This window comes from Ranitomeya variabilis, chromosome 2, assembly GCF_051348905.1.
Source record: "Ranitomeya variabilis isolate aRanVar5 chromosome 2, aRanVar5.hap1, whole genome shotgun sequence".
NCBI classification, from domain to species: Eukaryota; Metazoa; Chordata; class Amphibia; order Anura; family Dendrobatidae; genus Ranitomeya; species Ranitomeya variabilis.
Window position 1 is genome coordinate 998,850,032 of NC_135233.1, and position 19,114 is coordinate 998,869,145.

The 19,114-nt window shown below is 43.2% G+C and overlaps 1 protein-coding gene across 1 annotated transcript in view; it reads right to left on the reverse strand.

The window, feature by feature from the left end:
- RBP1 (retinol binding protein 1) overlaps positions 1–18,193 on the reverse strand; it is a 74,596-nt gene extending 56,403 nt beyond the window's left edge. The window contains exons 1-2 of the mRNA XM_077291144.1: positions 17,887–18,193; positions 1,419–1,597 (exon numbers count right to left, since the gene is read on the reverse strand). Of these exons, the coding sequence (XP_077147259.1) occupies positions 1,419–1,597; positions 17,887–17,959 (252 nt within the window). The 5' untranslated portion in view covers positions 17,960–18,193. The remainder of the gene's footprint in view (positions 1–1,418; positions 1,598–17,886) is intronic.
- Between the last annotated feature and the right edge of the window lie 921 nt (positions 18,194–19,114).

Below are 19,114 nucleotides of genomic sequence, written 5' to 3' on the forward strand. Positions count from 1 at the left end.
CAATATTGAAGTAACCACAATTATTAAAATTTGCTATTCACTGTCAAATCCAATTGGAGCAATATATTACTCCAATTGGATTTGACAGTGGATACAGAATATATTCTGTAAAGATTACATTTATTTTTTTTTTTAAACTGGAGTTTGTAAAAAAGATAACATTGCATCTGCCAAAAGATAGTCAGCATGAGAGAAAATGTGACCCGAGGTGAACAAACTAAAAAGGAAGTAGGAGTTTATGACAGCGGAGTGGGAGGCAGAGCCCGTAACACTTTGCAGAGGACATCCAGATGTTCTCAGCTCCTACAGCAGTAATGTCAGGCTTTGTATATTCTCTTATCCCTGGGAATGACTGCCGACCCCACAGTAATGACTAAAAGGACAGATAATGACCCTGCAACATTCAGTTACTATAGTAGTCAATTATTATAATTACACAACCTCAAAATGACCTCCCATTACGTCCCATAGTTTACAGAAAATATACGGTACATCCATTCCATTAAAAAAAATAATACATTTAAGCTCTAGGACCGCGGGTAAGTATTGCTCAGATGTTCACCGTTCTTTCGAATACGCACATGTTTAGTATTTGCAGAAAGACTTTTCAAAACAGTGTTGGCAGGAAAAATACTGCAGAAAATACGTGCATTTTTTGCAGCATTTTTTTAATCTGTTTTCCCCTCAACTCCTTTGATTAAGGTAAAAAGCGCTGCAAAAAACCCACAAAGAATTGACATGCTGCAGATCTGAAAAAAAAAAAATGCTTTAAAAATTCAAATGGGCAAAGAAAAAACAAATAAGCAGCATGTGCATGAGATTTCAGAAATATCATTCACTTTGCCAGTGTTTTGCAAAAATTCCCGGAAAAATGTAACAAGCTCTTATGGTCATCTTTTTCAGGTTTTTATTAAAAAAAAAAAAATATTGGGAGAAAGCAATGGCTTCTCTTGTTTCCATTAGTTATATTTTAAAATATCAAAAGTGATTTTCTATTAAGTCTTTGACACAAGAAACACAAAAAATATTAAAATCCATACAGGAATATTAAACCATCTAAAGTCTATTCTGCAGTCCATATTCTCTATATGTAAATTATGTTACTTTATTTTTCTCAGTTATCACTTTTATCTGCCATGCATATGGATTATGGCAAGTCATGTGTTTGGCAGGATATGGCGGCACTAATTCCACCATGTCCTATATACATTTGTATTCAGCAGAGACCATACCGTGACAGGCTGCTTACAGTGTGTAGGATAGAAGGACATATGAAAGGACAGCTCTTGTGCAATGGTGCAAAGTTCATGAAATCGCCTTCCAGCAGAGGTGGTACAAGTATACTAAGGGAATTCAGAACTAATCTCAATAAGGCGCCCATTGTTCTAGAAATGGGCTAATCTGGCCTTAATTCTTACCATGCATTTGCGATCATCTACTCCAGACAAATCCTCTTCAAACTCTTTTCCCACATCAAACTCCATGTTGTAGTTTCTAAAAGTGCTCAGCGTTTTAATGACCATGTGCTCTCCGTTCTGAATAATATCTTTGTCTGGTTTCAGCAGAGTGGCGATTTTCCTGATGGCGACATTGACATCTGCATAGGGAAGAAGGAGAGAAGAGGTTTCAATTCTGGAGAATCCTTCAAATCTAAAGTGATTGCTCTCAGGATTGTCTTTCTTTTAATCAGTGGCGCAAATCCAACTCAGATGAACTAAGCAGTTGACCTATCCAAAACATACACTACGCTGGGAAGAAAAAAGGCTCAGGCCCAATAATACTACATTTTACATGCCAAGCATTATTTTGGCCTCTACAGCAGGCCTGGGCAAAGGGCAACCTAAGGGCCACATTGAGCCTTTGAGTGTTCCTGTCCAGCCCATGGACCAGGGCATCCAAAGGGCTGGAAACTGGTGTCCTGCACCACGTAGCCTCCCCTATTGATATAATGAGACAGAGAGCTGTCAGCTTCCTTTTCCCATCATTGAGCCTGTGCAAATAAGGGCACAACAGGTAAAATGATAGCACTGCACCCGCTGCGCAGAGCTCAGTACACTGCATAGGAGGGAGAAGTGGAGAAAACGGATAGGGAGTATTTTTGTTTAAATTGTCAGTACTTTTAAGAAACTGTAGAGCCATTGTGCTGCGTAGAGGGACTCTGGGAGGCCATCTTGCTGCGTAGGGGGTCTGTGGGAGGCCATCGTGCTGCGTAGGGGGTCTGTGAGAGGCCATCGTGCTGCGTAGGGGGTCTGTGAGAGGCCATCGTGCTGCGTAGGGGGTCTGTGAGAGGCCATCGTGCCGCGTAGGGGATCTGTGAGAGGCCATCGTGCCACGTAGGGGGTCTGTGAGAGGCCATCGTGCCACGTAGGGAGGTCTGTGAGAGGCCATCGTCCTGCATAGGGAGTCTGTGGGGGCCATCATGCTGCGTAGAGGATCTGTGGGGGATCACTATGCTGCATAGAGGGTCTGAGGGGGCCATCATATTGTGTTAAGAGCTGTTAAAGTACAATGGCTCAATTACCAGATTAGTTTGGCTTACTGTTTTCAATATTAAGTAATAATTAATGTAAAATAAGAATATTGAGTAGAATTCAGTTTGGGCGGTTGATCTGGCGCTCCACAACTTTCACGGTTTCTCATGTGACCCCCTCAGCAAATTAATTGCCCACCCCTGCTCTACCGTGTAATATAGAGAAGGAGCATCATATAAATATTTTGAGTGACCCTTGACATCCCATAACCTCTGGCCTGATATGACCATCCAACCTTGTTTGCTTATATGAATGGTGCCCATGTTGAACAGGAATTTTTTGCATAAATTTGTATATTACCCATGTGAAGCAGGAGAAAGAATCAACCCGAGCTTAAAACCCCTCTACAAGCCTCAATGCATCTGTATTTCAAGATCATTTCTGCTAACTTGAACAATCCAAAACTTTTTTTTCTAGAATTTTTTAACATCACAGTAAATTAACATTTCCTAGGAAGAAGATACATAAACTAATCTAATAGTAAAATTATATAACGGACCCACATCAAGACGAGGCTGACACAAAGTTAATGTGGTGCTCATTTTCATAAAGGGCTCCAGATGTTTCCTGAGTAATTATAGCCCAGTATGCTTAACATCCTTTATGGAAAAAAATGTTTGAGGGTCTTATAAGAGATTATACAGCAGTTTGAGGTATAAAATAGCATGGCAAGCGATAACCAGCAGTTTTTGAGGACCACCAGCCTTATAAGAGAGGGCTCCCTGACTGCTGAGGCCAGTGTTGCAGAGGATATTGGGGTTAAATGACTTCCTCACTTGTTTCATCAACCATGGTTATATGAGGTTGCTCACTTTCCTAATTAATTTCAGACTGGCACATTGCTTCCCAATGGTGGGGTGCCCCCTCCTCTTTTTGGTCCGCCCACCGGTCATCTTGGCATAGCCATGTGTGGTTCTTTGGCTTCCTGTCTCCCCCTTTCATCCCTATGCTTAAGCTAAAGTCGTCTTGCCCCCCCCCCATTATGTACTGCCATTTTGGCTCCGTTCTTCCATTTCCCTGTTACAAGTCGATTTAGCTGGTTGAGTCGCACCAGCAGTATGGCAGACCTGATGGTATGCATACAGGCAGAAGGGCAGGGTTACTTACCTCGCCTCCTAGCCAAGCTTGCAGCTCTAGCTCTTGCCTCCCAGTCAGCGTTGGGTATTTAAGTTAGTACAGGCAGCTCGCGGCATTCCCTGCCCAGAAATATGAGGTGGAGGAGGTGAGCATGAGACGTTCGGCACAAGCAGTGTTTGAGGCCTCCTTGAGCCCATAGTGTGGCGCCGCCCCCTTTTCCCTCTGCGCCATTTCCTGCAGCGCTGTCCACTGTGTGTGGTGTAGCAATGGGCGATCAGAGAAACCTTTCAGCAGAGAAACTTTTAACCCCTCCTGCTACAGATTAATGAAGGGGTTACAGCATCTCATAATACAACACCCAGCTAGTGAAGAGGCTGAAAACAATTTCTTTGATGCCCCTGACCCCCCTCTTAACAGCTCACAAGTGGAGAAATTTCCATGTACCATCACTCCTGGCGCCGTTTCACGGAGGCGCCGCGGGAGGGCTCCCTCGGTCACGCTCCCGGTCAGGTTCCCAAAGCTCTGTTAGGAGTAGGCGCAGCAGAGCCACTAGACACAGACATTCCTCCAGATCATCCAGGAGCAGCCATTCCAGATAATCTCTCTGGCGTTCGTGGTCATCATTGTGTGACAATTTCTGCAGGTCTAGCCAGCGTACAAGGCAAGAAACTTCACTGTTGGCCATGGGCAAAGCAAGCTTGTGTGGTCCTGAATTCCCTGCAAGGGTTGTCGTAAGTTCCATCAGGCAGGGAGTTTAACGTCATTGGGGTTTGGGGTTCTGGGCATAAAGAAGAGGAATTAGCGTCAGCCATTAGGGCTTTGCTGTTAAAAATTAGAACAGTCAAAACCCCTGCCCCAATTGATTCAACCAACTGTAGTAGCGCCCAAAGCTGGTCTCCACAAGGAGGCCTTTTTCTGTGGCATCAGGCCTCTAGGGGCCCAACTAAGATGACGAGACAAAACAAAATATCTGGTCTAACCAATACATAGATATTTAGTCTTTGATCTCCGTCGAACAGCATAAAGTCGAGAAAGCGCAGAGACTAAATACCGACAGAACTTTTTACAGGCAGCCTAAGGTTGCCAGGACTATTGGTAACTGGATTCAGGCCTTTGCGGTGCTGGGTTGTGTTATGAGCCAGCGTCACTCTGAACGCTGCTCTGAACTATTTTTATGGATTCAGTATATAATGCATGTAAATCACATGGTGGTTTCGCCTTGTCAAAATATAATGAGATCCCCAGGCACTTAGCTTGCATCCAGATATTGGGGGGGGGAGTAAAAGCCACAGACGTGGTTTTGGCTTAGGATGTCTCAAAGGACACCCCCCTCTCCGTACGCTGCTACTTCATCTCAGCGAGCAGTGGTCATTCAATGACCTGGGGTATGTTGGCTCTTTAATGAGCGTTACTGCAGGTTCTACGGCTTGTGCAACTACAAGCACAAATGCTCCACCTGTGGAGGTCAACACTCAGCAGTCTGCTGCAGCAAACCAGGGAAGGCGGTCAGCTGGCTAACCGGTCCGTCTGAAGGGAAACAGTCCGCAAAGTGTAGTCGATATGTACACCAGGTATATACTGTTACCCCAATAAATCAATGACGGAATTGCGTGTTGTGTTTTTTAAAGTTAGGACTTTTAAAAAAACCTTTTATTCCAGCGAGCCATTCTTTGCGCACAATTTAAAGTCAGCCGTGGAGAACCCAGCCATCACAAAAGAAAAAAAAAAAATGAGAAAGAAGTGTCTTAGGGTCTTTTAGAAGACCCTTTCTCAATCCCTCCCAATCTGAGAGTATCTCCACTTGGTATTGTCCCCCCCCAAAAAAATGAATAAGTTTTGTTTGATTAAATCACCTGTCTCATCCAAAAGGTAGCTTGATAAACGACAGCATATCCAAAGAGGATGAGTCGGTGGCTTGTGTGTCATTTGACAGAGTGGTTTCTTTTGTCCGTGAAGCTGGCCATGGGGTGCTTATGGGAAAAATCAGACAGAGTCAGCTTTCCAAGTCCTCCCGGTACATTCAGATTGTTACCACCTTTTGGACTGCTATTTAGACAGGTTTTTCTATTATGATACCTGCCTGGCAATAGGTTACTCAATATCATGCCATAGTTTGCCCCTTTTCTATTGTTTCTGCTTATTCAGCAGTCTGGCAGGAATCAGAACATTTTTTAGCTTATGTGGATGGTTCTTCGGGGTTTTGCCTTCTGACTTGATACTCAACTCCTTTAGGATAGGTGAGACTACGGAGGCAGCCAGGGAAGGCATTTCTAGCGGGAAGTATAAGCTTATCAGCAGGTGGAAGTCAGAGAGTGTTTTTCTTCCTATATGCGCCCTGAACTGTTGAATTAATTATTTCTTTTTCCAGGTGCTCAGTGCAGCGCCCCAGAGTCCTGGTCGTTGCAGTACTGATTGCTCCGCCGCTAAGGGGGGCTATGGTACGTCTGATGGCACTGAAGGAGTTCTTCTGACCAGGTATCACAGTCACCAATACACTTCACAGTCTGGCCTCCAGGGGGAGCTAAGGGTGCTATGTATTAGGCCACTCCTCACAATCTGGTAAAACTGGGGGTTAGGCAGAAAGTTAGACAGAAGCTGACTGGGTTGGAGCCAGGCAACATCCTGTGGCAGGGGGTGTTGCAGGGGAAGATCCAGGGGGGCCACTGTCAGGGGTGGGATCCTGACAGAGGCCTAGCAAACAGAGAGAACGTTACGGGACCGCGCCTGCACGAGATAGCGGCAGTGCCCTAAGAAAGGACAAGAAGCGAGGTTTATTGTGCTGAGTGAGAAACGAGATCAATGCAACAAGGAGAAACACCAGTAGGAGTCGTGCTGTAAGACGAGGCAACATCCTACTGAGGCGCGCAGCCGGTGGCTGGAACGCCGAGGAAGTATAGAGCTCCAGGCCTAACTTCAAACCTACGGCAGGACAGTCAGTTATAGGCGGGCTGTCTCACTCAAATCACCTAAGAAGACATAGGGGGCAACAACTGGAGAGGGGCGACACTAGGGTCCCGGAAGAGCTCCGAGCCTACCCGTCATACGGGTGCGTCCTAGCCATATGATCTGGGGGGACGAAGCAGAACATCATAATCGAGTTGTGAGGGAACTTCAGAAACAGACACAACAGTTGTGGGGACTATCCCGTAAGCACAGCAGGGGAGGACCACAACACACAAGCGCTAGAAGGTAGGCACAGATTTCCACCTGCAAAGAGAACTCTGGAGGTGCCATCGGACCGGCCGGACTTGCGCAGCCCGGTTAACCGTATTCCGGACTGAGGATCCTGGGACCTTCAGTAAAAAGGTAAAGAGACTGCAACCTGGTGTCCTCGTTATTTACTGCGACCTGCACCGCACCACCACAACATCATCACCATTCCCTCCACCTTCATTGTACGCCCCTCAGCAGGGTCACGGACCGGGTCTAGCCACCGTGACAACCCCAGAACAGAGACTCAGAGGCCTGGTACCGGGTACCCCTCGGCCCTGCGGCAGTGGGGGCGCTACACTCAGCGTCCAACGGTGTGGTTGCTGGAGCATTCATACATTTTTTGGGCCACTCAGAGAGCTGCATACAGACCGGGATGAAAGTAATTGGGCTTTCGGGATCTTACATGGTCACAAGTGTTGCCGGAAGTGCTGGAGCAGAGGAGAACTTTTTGTTCACCAGTTATTTTGTTGATTCATGCTGGCGGTAATGACTTGTGCTTTCTAAAAATGGCTGAGTTAATGGCCCTGGATCATATTGTAGTTTTTTCTCCTAGATAATTTTATAGTTTGGTCTGAAATAATTCCAAGAGTTACATAGCAGGGTGCCAGAGATGCCATTGCAGTCGAAAAAGCCAGTAGAACAGTTAACTGTCACATTTCTCGATTTGTGAGATCAAAATCTGGGGTTGTAGTTCGCCATAGACAGCTGGAAGGTGGTAACCATCGCCTGATGGAACAGAAAGGCATCCACTTAAATGATATAGGTTAGGTTATATTAATATCAGGTCTCCAGGATGGGGTCGAGCAAGCTTTGTTATTGCTTAGTGGCGGTCGGGGCTCCGAGTAGGTTTACACGAGCCCCTTCGTAGTGGTAAAATTACTGATTTGAAGAGTATGGTGCTGAAGACATACTTGCCCTCCCAGAGACGTTTTACGGTGGTTTTAAAAGAAAGGTTATTTCTGAGAATAAAAGAAATAAAAGCTGTGGCCGACCCCATCCACTAAGGAAGTTATGTGTCATGTGCCTTATTGGTCTCATGGGAGGGAGGCATTCTGTTTTCCTTAAAATGTTTTTTTGGTCTTAGCAGTCTACTAAGAACAGAAATTGTCAGTAGAAATAGTCAATTATCGATATAGGTGATCCGACTGCTGTGACCAGCACCGACTGGCAGAAAACTACGGCACTTTTATCCCCATTAAAATAAAGCGCATGCTCGACCGCCACACCATTCATCCCTGTGGGGCTGCCAGAAATAGCGGAGCGCTGTACTCTTCTTTCTCCGCCAAATTCCATGGACAATGAATGGAGTGGATTTAGAGCATGTGTGTCTCCACTCCTCTCAAAATGGGACTCAGAGGAGCCAATTCATGGTTTGTATTTGTTCACATGGATTAATGAGGTAACCTGTGTTATAAATGCAATTTCCAGTTTTGGACTCTCTTGAATATAAACCACAGAGTTGTGTGTATGGAGATTATACACTGACCGGCCGTATACCATAGCAATCATATGTGCTACCATATGTTGTTGTATTGCACAGCTATTCTCCTCTTGATGGGGTGTCTTAGCAGTGGTTGCTCTGTGTAAGAAAAACATGGCTGCTTTAAAATTATTCATTTATTTGATTTCTCTTTCAAAACCAGCGACAGGGATGTATTCTGTACAACCACGTGTTGTATGCAGATTCAGGCCCATTCACCTCCATGGAAATGTGCTGCAATACTAGACAGAACACATTAATATGTAGCACTGATTGTACAAGCAGCAGACATTTTTCTAATCCTAAAACAGCTCCTTTAAAAGTTACTATAATTTCCCAAATCTTCTGACATGCCATAATAAGCTTATAGCCAAGATGCCACTGATTGCTGAAGGGGTCGTATGAGCGGAAAAAAATAAATAAAGAGATCTCAGTGCTACTTACAAATATGGAGCACGTATAACATGGCTCTGTACAGTTGCTGTAACTTATCCAAGCACACAAGATTAATCCCGGTATTACCAGGATGATTACTTTAGTCCTTAGAAACACTGTTGTGTTATTCATGGTATTTAGTGTGTTACAAAACTGTATTTTCCTCCTGGATTTACCATTATAAAACCCCAGTAATGTGTGCACCTCATCACGAATTGTACACTGGGATATCTGTCCATGAAGTGCTACAGTGTGCTGTGAGACCAGATATGTGGGTCTCCATGGTTTGGTTGGAAGCCCTCTCTCCTGACATTACTCTAAAGCCGGGGTCACGCAACCGTAGCTTGCCTCATCTGAGAGAATCGGTCCGGTTATATAAATGACACTCGGATCACACGCTGATCAGAGTGTCAGCATAACGTGATCTGATTCTCGGAGCACACTATGAGGAAAACAAGGAGGAGAACAAGATTTCTCCATCTTCTCCACTGGACGCCCTCCCTTTGTCGAGTACAAAGGGGGTCGCATGATAACACAGCCCCCTCCCCTCTCCTGTGAGGCTTTAGTTGTGTGTGGTATTTATTCCTCAAAGGTTAAGGTTGTGAAGGGTTAATACGTTTGGTAAGTTGTGCTAACGCATGAGCAGGTTCTTTCTAGTTCTATCCGGTTGTTTTCCCGCACTTTATGTTCAATTTGATTGGTCGAGGTGAAAAAGTGCGGGAAAAAATTCCTCTATAAAAATCAGCTGTTCGGACGGTTTGTCATCAGTCATCTGATGAAGATTGAAGACCCATCCCTCCCTCCCTTAAGCTATTGTTATATTTTATCTAAGCCTGTCGTGTCGTTTATTTGTGGGAAAATCGCCCGTTATTTTCGGGTGGATTTGGTAATGTGATTTGATTTAGGTCAGTTTATGAATATGTAAATGGTTTATTCTTTTATTCTTGGATTAAATTACATTTTTATATGTAACTCAAAATAAACACCACGGCCAATTTATTCCAAAAAAGATTCTTGTGTCATGTGTGTTTATTGGGGACATTGGTGGGGCTTGTGTTACCATGTGTCAGCGCATGGAAATCGGACTGCACTGAAATGTCATTGGTGGAGATAAGCGAATTTTTTCGGATTCGGTTCCGAATACGATTGGATTCGAATATTGTTTTTGCAATATTCGTCGAACACGGCCAAGTTTCATTAGAGTCAATGGGAGTAGAAATTACCGAATATGTTCGGAACCAAGTATAAGACATACATTCGGCCTGAATAGTGTTGGAATATGGCCCGAATATGTCAAAAGCAGATTCTGGGCCAAAATCCAAACAAATTCGCTCATCTCTAGTCATCGGAGTGCAGCCCGATGATTTCCACGCACTCATTGACTTGCATGGCGGAGTGTGCTTCGAATATCGGATCAAACTCAGATGCAGTGATTTTTTTCCTCAGAACAGCTCCATTTGAGGGGGAAAAAAAAATAAAAAAAAATCAGACGTGCGTGGCTCCACAGACTAACATTGTTCCAAGTGCGATCTGACATAACATTGGACAGATAATACGAAGCCCTAATTTGTATGAGAGACTCAATTATTTTTTAGCCCTGTATGTTGCGGAGTACTAGGACTCCAGGCAAATACAATTCTGACTGGTAAGAGGGAGGATAAAGGAACATCTTATTCGACTTCTCAGGGGTTAACAATAACCAAATGTAATAACCTAATGAACATGAGGCAATAGATAACTGCTAAGGTCATCCCCTGGACTCCAGTGGTGACCTTCAACTTTCTTGACATGCACATAACCCTAAAAAATTCTTGACTGCTTATTAGAGTACTCATTATCTGCACTGAATCAGACCCCATTCTTGAAAGATGTAATTTTTGTTGTGTGCCAGGGGCTTTATTCAAGTGAAAAAGGTCACTGCTATTGGGCATAAGGTTACCATATGGTTTTATCTGTGCAACGTTTAGGTAGGGGGTATGTGTCAGTAACACCTACCGTACATACGAGTTGAGAAAAAAAAATATTTCTTCCCCGATTGGGCATTCAGTCAGGTTATGACACCATGTGCTACTGATAATATTCTATAGAGAGATTATAATTTTTCTGCTTAGGCAATAGAGATATCACTCCTAGAATACTTTTGTCTTTTCTTGGGCATAAAATTATTTACAATGATTTTTCTGGCTAACACAGTACCACAGTAAAAATGTTTTATTGTACATCAATATACAGTTATGTAAAACCAGACAATATGTAATTACTGCAGCATGTGAACAGAATTCTAGAAAATCCTATTCGCCTCACTGGAAATATGGCTGCATGCCACACTGCGAGCATAGCTTTATAAGTGGCGGATGTGGGGTTCATCTAGGATCAGACATGCTGGATTTACGCATACCTGATCCTTTGTTTCCTGACATAATGAGATTATACCCTTCTCCCTATTGAAATGAACGTGCATACTCAGCTGATCCTGGTGGGCTTAGTAATGGGAAAGCTGAGCGCGATAGTTGGCAGCCTAAAGTGCACATGGTCAGCAAACATCTATTTGTGCATGATCAGCAATAAACTGTGGATGTACAAATTTTTTGTAATGCAACAGTCAGTTCAAAGGCATAAGTAACGAATAAATGAATAAAGTAGAAATTATTTGTGGGAAAGATTCAGTGCAACTTGTGTTTTATACTGTAGATAGCCGTCAGATCAATTTGTACTTTACTCATTAAAATCCCTGCTATTTGTATGCCAAGAGTCCAGTGGGCAGTCTTATTCATTGACTGTATACATACACACACATGGCCTGATTAATCAAAGCTTTTACACCTGTATTCGGTCTTAAATTTTTTTTTAAAGTTTAAAAATTTGGGTGCAAATCGGGGTAGCGCTAAAATTTTGCAACTTTTGTCAGTCTCACGCTATTGTTGTGTTGTGATTTCCGCTCGTCAAGTTCATGAGGAGCAGTGGCCTTCACTAAGCCACATAACTACATCAGCAGGGACTGGAGTAAGATTTGTGGCGAGGCACAGTCCCCTCCTCCGGTGCCCCTGATTCATGAAGTGCGCTTCCTAATGAATCGGGGGCATCTGCAGTCACACACCCATTCTCGACCATCTGCTGTCAGTTATTTAAATGGACAGCACATGGATCCAGAGTTTTATTGATTCATATGAGAAAACAAAACTGTATTTTCCTACTCTCCTTACCATTATTATAAAACTGCTATAATGTGTGCACATCGTCAAGAATTTTACAGAGATGTCTGTCCATGAAGTCATAAAGCTATAGGGTAGTGAGAACTTTAAGAACCAGAGATGTTTTTCATGGTATCAAAATAAATTATTTATTCCTGTCTGTTGTGGAAGACTAGGACTCCTGGCAAATATGGCTTGGTGTGAGCGAGGAGAAGGTAATGTACTAATTATGTGTTTTTTTGCAGCTCTTTTTACCCATCGAAATGAATGTGAGTGAAAAACACACGTAAAAATACTGCAAAGCCCGTCGACAAGAACGCGACCCATAAGCTACGTGCGTACTGAGGTTTTCAAGGAGTTTTTGAATTAGAAACTGAGTAGAAACTCTCCAAATTCTCCCCCTCAAATCTGAAAAGTCCTCAGAAACTTTGATTTTCCGCTAAGATTCTGCTCTGAATACTCAACAAAAAAGATTCTGTGTGCACATAGCTTAAAAAAGGTCTCACATCAGGGATAAACTGAGACCATTTATGGTGTACAATGGTAAATAGGGAGGACAGTTCCCACATAAGAAGTGATATCCTAATGTCATCTTAAGGGCACCAGCCTCAACTATCCTTTACAGGACAATAACCAACACTAAGTACTCCACCAATCGGGGGACCAGATGGAATTAAATAGATTTATCCATACTAATGGAAGTAGAATATTCTCAGGCCTAAAACAGTTCAAAATTATGGCCGAATATCTCAATCGGGACACTGATAGAAATTTTCCCTTTTTTTAATTTGATCTTAGGGCTGTGGGGACATAACTTAGCGACCTCTCATTCTCTATTAAGATTAGCGCCTTAAAACAACCTTAAGGGCTTGTTCATACTTTGCAGATTTTGCGGCGGATTTTTCCGCAGCGGATTTGGAAAAACCGCAGTGCAAAACCGCTGCGGTTTTCACTGCAGATTTTCCTGCGGTTTCTTCTACGGATTCCTCTGCGGGTTTTCAACAGCACTTTCCTATTGGTGCATGTTGAAAACCGCTGCGGAATCCGCAGAAAGAAGTGACATGCTCCTTCTTTTTTTCCGCAGCAATTCCGCGCGGTTTTTAAAGGGATTTTCCGCAATGTGGGCACAGCGGTTTTTGTTTTCCATAGGGTAACATTGTACTGTACCCTGCATGGAAAACTGCTGCGGATCCACAGCGTCAAATCCGCTGCGGATCCGCAGCAAAAAACGCAAAGTGTGAACATAGCCTAAGGCTTTACCTTTTTTTTCCCTTCTCCCCTCTCTTTCCTTATGTATTGTATTATTTCATACACCTCATTACCAATGATTACAATCGTTTCACAAATATTAAGTATGGTCTCTATAATCTGTGATCTTTTGGCAATGAATGGAGCAGAGGCTGAGCATGTGCACCTCTGCTCCATTCGAAATGGGATTTCATAGCCCCAAACTTGGAATTACTGTAGGTCCTAGTTGAAGTAACCCTTGGAATAAAGGATGAGAAAACATAGATGCAAATAGATGTAAACTGGAACACCTGGTGGAAAACAGAAAGCTCATGTTGCTTCTTTGAAGAGGATTGCGAAGAAAACCTCTCAAAACTAGGCACTGTACAATCTAGAGGTTGCAAAGAACGCTTAAAAAAAAATACATTAAAAAAAATCCAAAACTTTTCAAAAAATGCTTTAGGCAAAGAAAAACTTGTTTTTCAATGCCGCAAGAAACTCCATCAACTCATACAGTAACTAAAAGGTCAGTTTTCGTTGGGTATACAAATGGAAATGGATAACTATGCAGAGGCCTGTGGATCATGGACCGCAATGTACAGACTAGCTGCGGGTCTCCAGACCCAAGAACAGCAGCCTCAAAAATATATGAAGGTGTCATGCTCCGCTTGGGAGACCCATGAACAGTCCATGATCGGTCCGAGATTTACATATGTCTGAATGAGCCATTATACCGAGATAGCTGCCAATCACTAGTTTTGACCACTCACTGGAATGTTGCAACTTGAAGCTCGTGGTCCCCAATGCAAATGTTCAACGGGGCCCATAATTATTGACAATATTAGTCTTTTTATATCGGCTAAAGGGACTTTTTGGGCCCCTTAGGCTACGTTCCCATGATGAGCTTTTGATGTCGCAGAATTTCTGCACCTATTATTTAAGTTAGATTACTTGCGTTTTTTCATTGCATTTTATTAACATGCGTTTTTATCGTGTTTTTGACACTGTAATTATCGTCATTTTTTGGTGTGTCATGTTTTAAATAAAGCTGACTTGTTTTTGAAAGTTTATGGTATTTTGATTTCAGTGAACTTTATTGACATACGTAGGTGAGGATTAGATGCGTTTTTTGCACCTAATGTAAGTTTATGGGGAAAATCTGCACAGAAAAGTCACAAGAGTACCCATAAGAGACACTGACATGCTGCGGATTTGAAAAAAAGCACCGCAGGTCAGTTTATGCATCGTAAATAAGAACAGTGGGCATGAGATCTCTAGAAATCCCATCCACTTTGCTGGAACTGTAAGGGTATGTTTCCACGGTCAGTAAACGCTGCTTGTTTGACGCTGGAGGGGATTTTATGAAATCCCGTCTCCACTATGCGTGGAAACCTGCACGCGGCGGCCCTGCGACTCCGGACATGCTGCGCGTCTTTTCAGAACGCAGCATGTCCGTACACCTTGCGGGGACGCAGCGTCCCCGCAAGGCATAACACAGGGCCCTATGGTGAGGGGTGCGATGATCCCGGATGTGTACTGTACACATCCGGCACCATCGCGTCCCATTAAGGGGGCGGGGCTTAGCGCCGAGCGGCTTCGCCGCTGCGGCGATCCCGCCGGCGAAACGGACCGTGGAGACGTACCCTAAGATGCCGCTTGTTTTCCCTGAGTCAAAAATTAGATAAAAGCTCATCGTGGGAACGTAGCCTTAGGTTCCAGGCTCTGGGTGCGATTGCAGTCACTGCACCTATTGTAGTTACGCCCCTACTGCTCAGCTCCTCCTGTCCTATAACATGCTGCCCATAGACGGCACAGCATTCAGGGCAGACAAGCCTCTTCAAAGCCAGAAAACAGGTATTAGAAATAAATTTGGCACACAATGACAATTTATAAAACCTGATGTGACTGTGTACATTTTACTAAGAAATTAAGAGCAATAAAGCATATTTGTGTCAACCCCCTCCCCTGCCTTAAATATTAGGTGCCCCCGTTATCTGCATGTTCATTACATTTACCAGCTGGGATCAACTATTTAAGCGTTGTAGTAATATTTTTACATCAGAATATATCCTGGTATTTATTTGGCAGCACTTTATACTACAGAGATACACGTGTGTGCATGCACTGTGGCCTGAGTACGCGTGATTAATGCTGCGTCTGTGTGAACAAAGACCATTTACATGCGCCCGTGAAATAAGGGGTGAAGAAGACACAAGAAAGTCTCGCAATCATATTTTGTAGTACATACAATAACTAGTATGACCCGGTATTGGAACTATTAGCTGCACATTGCAGAGCTGGATGGAGACGTCTCTTAGTGCCTTTGTTCGAGTCCCTTCGATATAATTGATAACACTGACTACGCGCGGGATAGCATGCGGTACAGCCATGTGGAGTGGATTCGGTTTGGTTTTATATTTCAGAAGATGTAAGTATAGATCACTAAACGCAGGGTTAATCTCTATATGGTATGGTTGTAGCAGAACTCAGTCTGCAGTTAGGCCGTCAGTGGTTTTACATAGGACTGCATGTAAACCTACTTAATTGCTTTAAGATTTGTTTCAGTTGGCCATAATTAAGAAGCATTTTTGCTCAAAATCCTGACCTGTCGCTTTCACTAAAACAAAGTAAGGGTATGTTTCCACGGTCAGGAAACGCTGCTTGTTTGACGCTGCGCAGAGCTGCAGCGTCAAACAAGCAGCGTCCAGATGTTCCAGCATAGTGGAGGGGATTTTATGAAATCCCGTCTCCACTATGCGTGGAAACCCGCACGCGGTGGCCCTGCGACTACGGACATGCTGCGCGTCTTTTCAGATCGCAGCATGTCCGTACACCTTGCGGGGACGCAGCGTCCCCGCAAGGCATATCACAGGGCGCTATGGGAGAGAGCGATCATCCCGGATGTGAAGAGTTAACACATCCGGCATCATCGCGTCCCAGAAAGGGGGCGGGGCTTAGCGCCGAGCGGCTTCGCCGCTGCGGCGATACCGCCGGCCATCCTGACAGTGGAAACATACTCTTAGGCTTTCAGGATTTTTTTAAAAGTGATTTTAGTTGGTTTAATCAGAACTGCAGAAGTTAATTGATATCGTAGTCATTATAGGGAGCTAAATTGTGACTATTCCAACACTAGCCTAGTCCCAGATATATAATACATCCGGATTATATATACAAGCCCAATCTTGGGTCTAAAGAGCCAAACTGACAGCTCCAGAAGGATCTGTGTCAGCCCAGGTCTCTAGACCCACCTGCACGGGCATATGCGTTATTGGTACATGTGCGATCCGTGGGCACAGAATACAAATGTACCAACGTAATGGACAAGTTCACACGAGCGCAACACGCACTTCTCAGCCGTTTTGCAAACAAAGAGTGGCACCTAATGGCACGTGACAAACGCCCATCTGCAACGAGGATGAACGCACACAGCTGCACAGGAATGACATCTGGAATTTGCAAACGAGACTGGCCCAACTGTAAACTTCATCCCCTCTAATATGTAAGGTGCTGTGGAATATGTTGGTGCTATAGAAATAAAAATTATTATTAGTAGTATAAGTCTCCTTCAGAGGTCCATTTATTTTTTAACTACATGGAAAAAAAAATGTTTGATATGATTTTCATCCATTTTCAGTCTGTTTTTCTGGAATGCAGAAAATAAGAAAAAAGTCACGCTTCCGACCCTTTAAACGGAAAACGGATTGCGTCGGATGCCACCCGTTTGCAATTCAATTTTTCATGGATGTGAATATTTTTCTGCCCAATGATGACAGAAGTATTCTAGGAGTGATACCTTTATTGGCTAACCAGAAAATAATAGGTTTGCAAGCTTTCAGAGCACAGTGGCTCCTTCTTCAGGCAACATATTTTCTGGTTAGCCAATAAAGGTATCACTCCTAGAATACTTCTGTCATCATTGGGCAGAAAGGTATTCACATCGATTTTTCTGGCTAACACGGTACCACAATACAATTTGTTATTGTACATCAATTTTTCATGGACAAATTGAGATGCACTCGCAAACTGGATCAGAAACGGACATGTCTACGCTTTCTTTTAGTGGTTGTAAAAAAACCCCCCCAGATGTGAACAGCCTCATAAACAATAGGTTTGTGTTCTATACAATGAGCTCTAACTTATGTCTCGTCATTAGGATGAAAAAAATTAATTCCTTCCTAAAGAGCGAATTAAAGAATTTACTCCGTCTCTACGCAGCCTCTGGTATAAACCCACGCTACAGGCTCCGTCATCACTTCTTTGTTACCACGTCCCTTACTATTGCACATGGCCAGCATCACATTTATTGCATTATAAAGGCTGTAAATTATATGACGTGTGTGTAAGTGACAAACAAAAAAAAAAACAAACTAAAAAATTCTCCAACAATCTATGAATTGCACAAAGATTCCTATAGAGGCCAAAATGTGTAGAAAAGAGAGTGAAGATCAGTGGGCTTATCCCAGTGCAATCAGAGCGGTGTAATATGAGATCTGTGGGGGAACCAAAACTTGGAATTTTAGATTAAGGAAGAACATTCCTGTGTCTGTAATGAAGCCAAAGCGCTTCACAAATCACGAGAAATGGAGATGTACAGAGGACTCAGCCCTTTCACTAGTTAATGGGGTTGTACATTGATCCATTGAAAGTCAAACAAAACCTTTTATGTCTATTCTAACTGCACAGCGCAGACGATTCTGTCAAAACAAGACACCTGATGCCAAACCTGACTCACCAAGTGCCTTCAGATATTCCTCAAAATTCTCATTGCTCAGCATTTTCCAGTAGCCATTGAAGTCAACAGGCATGATTGCTGGGGAGTAGTGGGGTGCTTGCTGTAGAGGCTGGAGGTGTAGTGTGTTCTGGCTCCAGTGACTGAGAGATGTGGTTACTCAAATCCTGCTGTTCACTGAGCCCCTCCTAATTCTATCACAATGGGAGAAGTTACCTCCCACCCGCTGGACATCTCTGCACACACGCCTGGGCTTTCCACAGCTTGACGCACTCACTATAGCCTGTTACATGGTGCGCTCGCCCACAACTTGGTCTGATGGGCGAACGTATAAGAAAATATGGAGATTGCAGAAGATTTTACTTATTATTCTACACCCTCTTTTAATTTATTGCAGCTTCCATGGTCTATTATCAGCGTGCTCCTGCTTGTACATGTTTAGTATAGGAATGATATATTGTAGAGGTTTTTCCTATTTAATTCACTCTCTTTGGCCACGTTCACATGTTGAGTACTTGGTGAGTTTTTTACCTCAGCCAAAACCAGGAGTGGGTGATAAATACAGAAGTGGTGACGTGTTTCTATTATACTTTTCCTCTGACTGTTCCACTCCTTGTTTCAGCTTACAAATACTGAGGTAAAATACCGACCAAATACTGAATGTGTGAACGTGGCCTTAAGGCTAATGTTTGTTATAACATAATAATAATAAGTTATCACAAGGCCATGTTCACATGTTCAGTATTTGGTGGGTTTTTTACCTCAGTATTTGTAAGCCAGGAGTGAAACAATCAGAAGAAAAGTATAATACAGGGTGCCTCTAAAATCTGGACACATAGGCAAAAATATTTTGAATAAATGAAATTTATTAACAATTTATTCAGTTGCAATATTATATAACTTCTTCAATATGATTTCCATCATTTGCGATACAAAGTTTGTTGCACTTTGCAAGTTTCTATTACAGTTAATTAAACTAATTTTAATTAATGAGAATTCCTATGTGTCCAGACTTTAGGGACACCCTGTAGAAACATGTCACCACATCTACATTTTTCACCTATTCCTGATTTTGGTTTACCAATACTAATATGAAATACTGACCAAATACTGAACGTGTGAACATGGCCTTATTTACCGCAATCATAAGGTATGACACTCCTTGCCATGGAGCACTGTAGCCTTAGGCTACGTGCACACGTTGCGGATTTTGCTGCGGATCTGCAGCTGT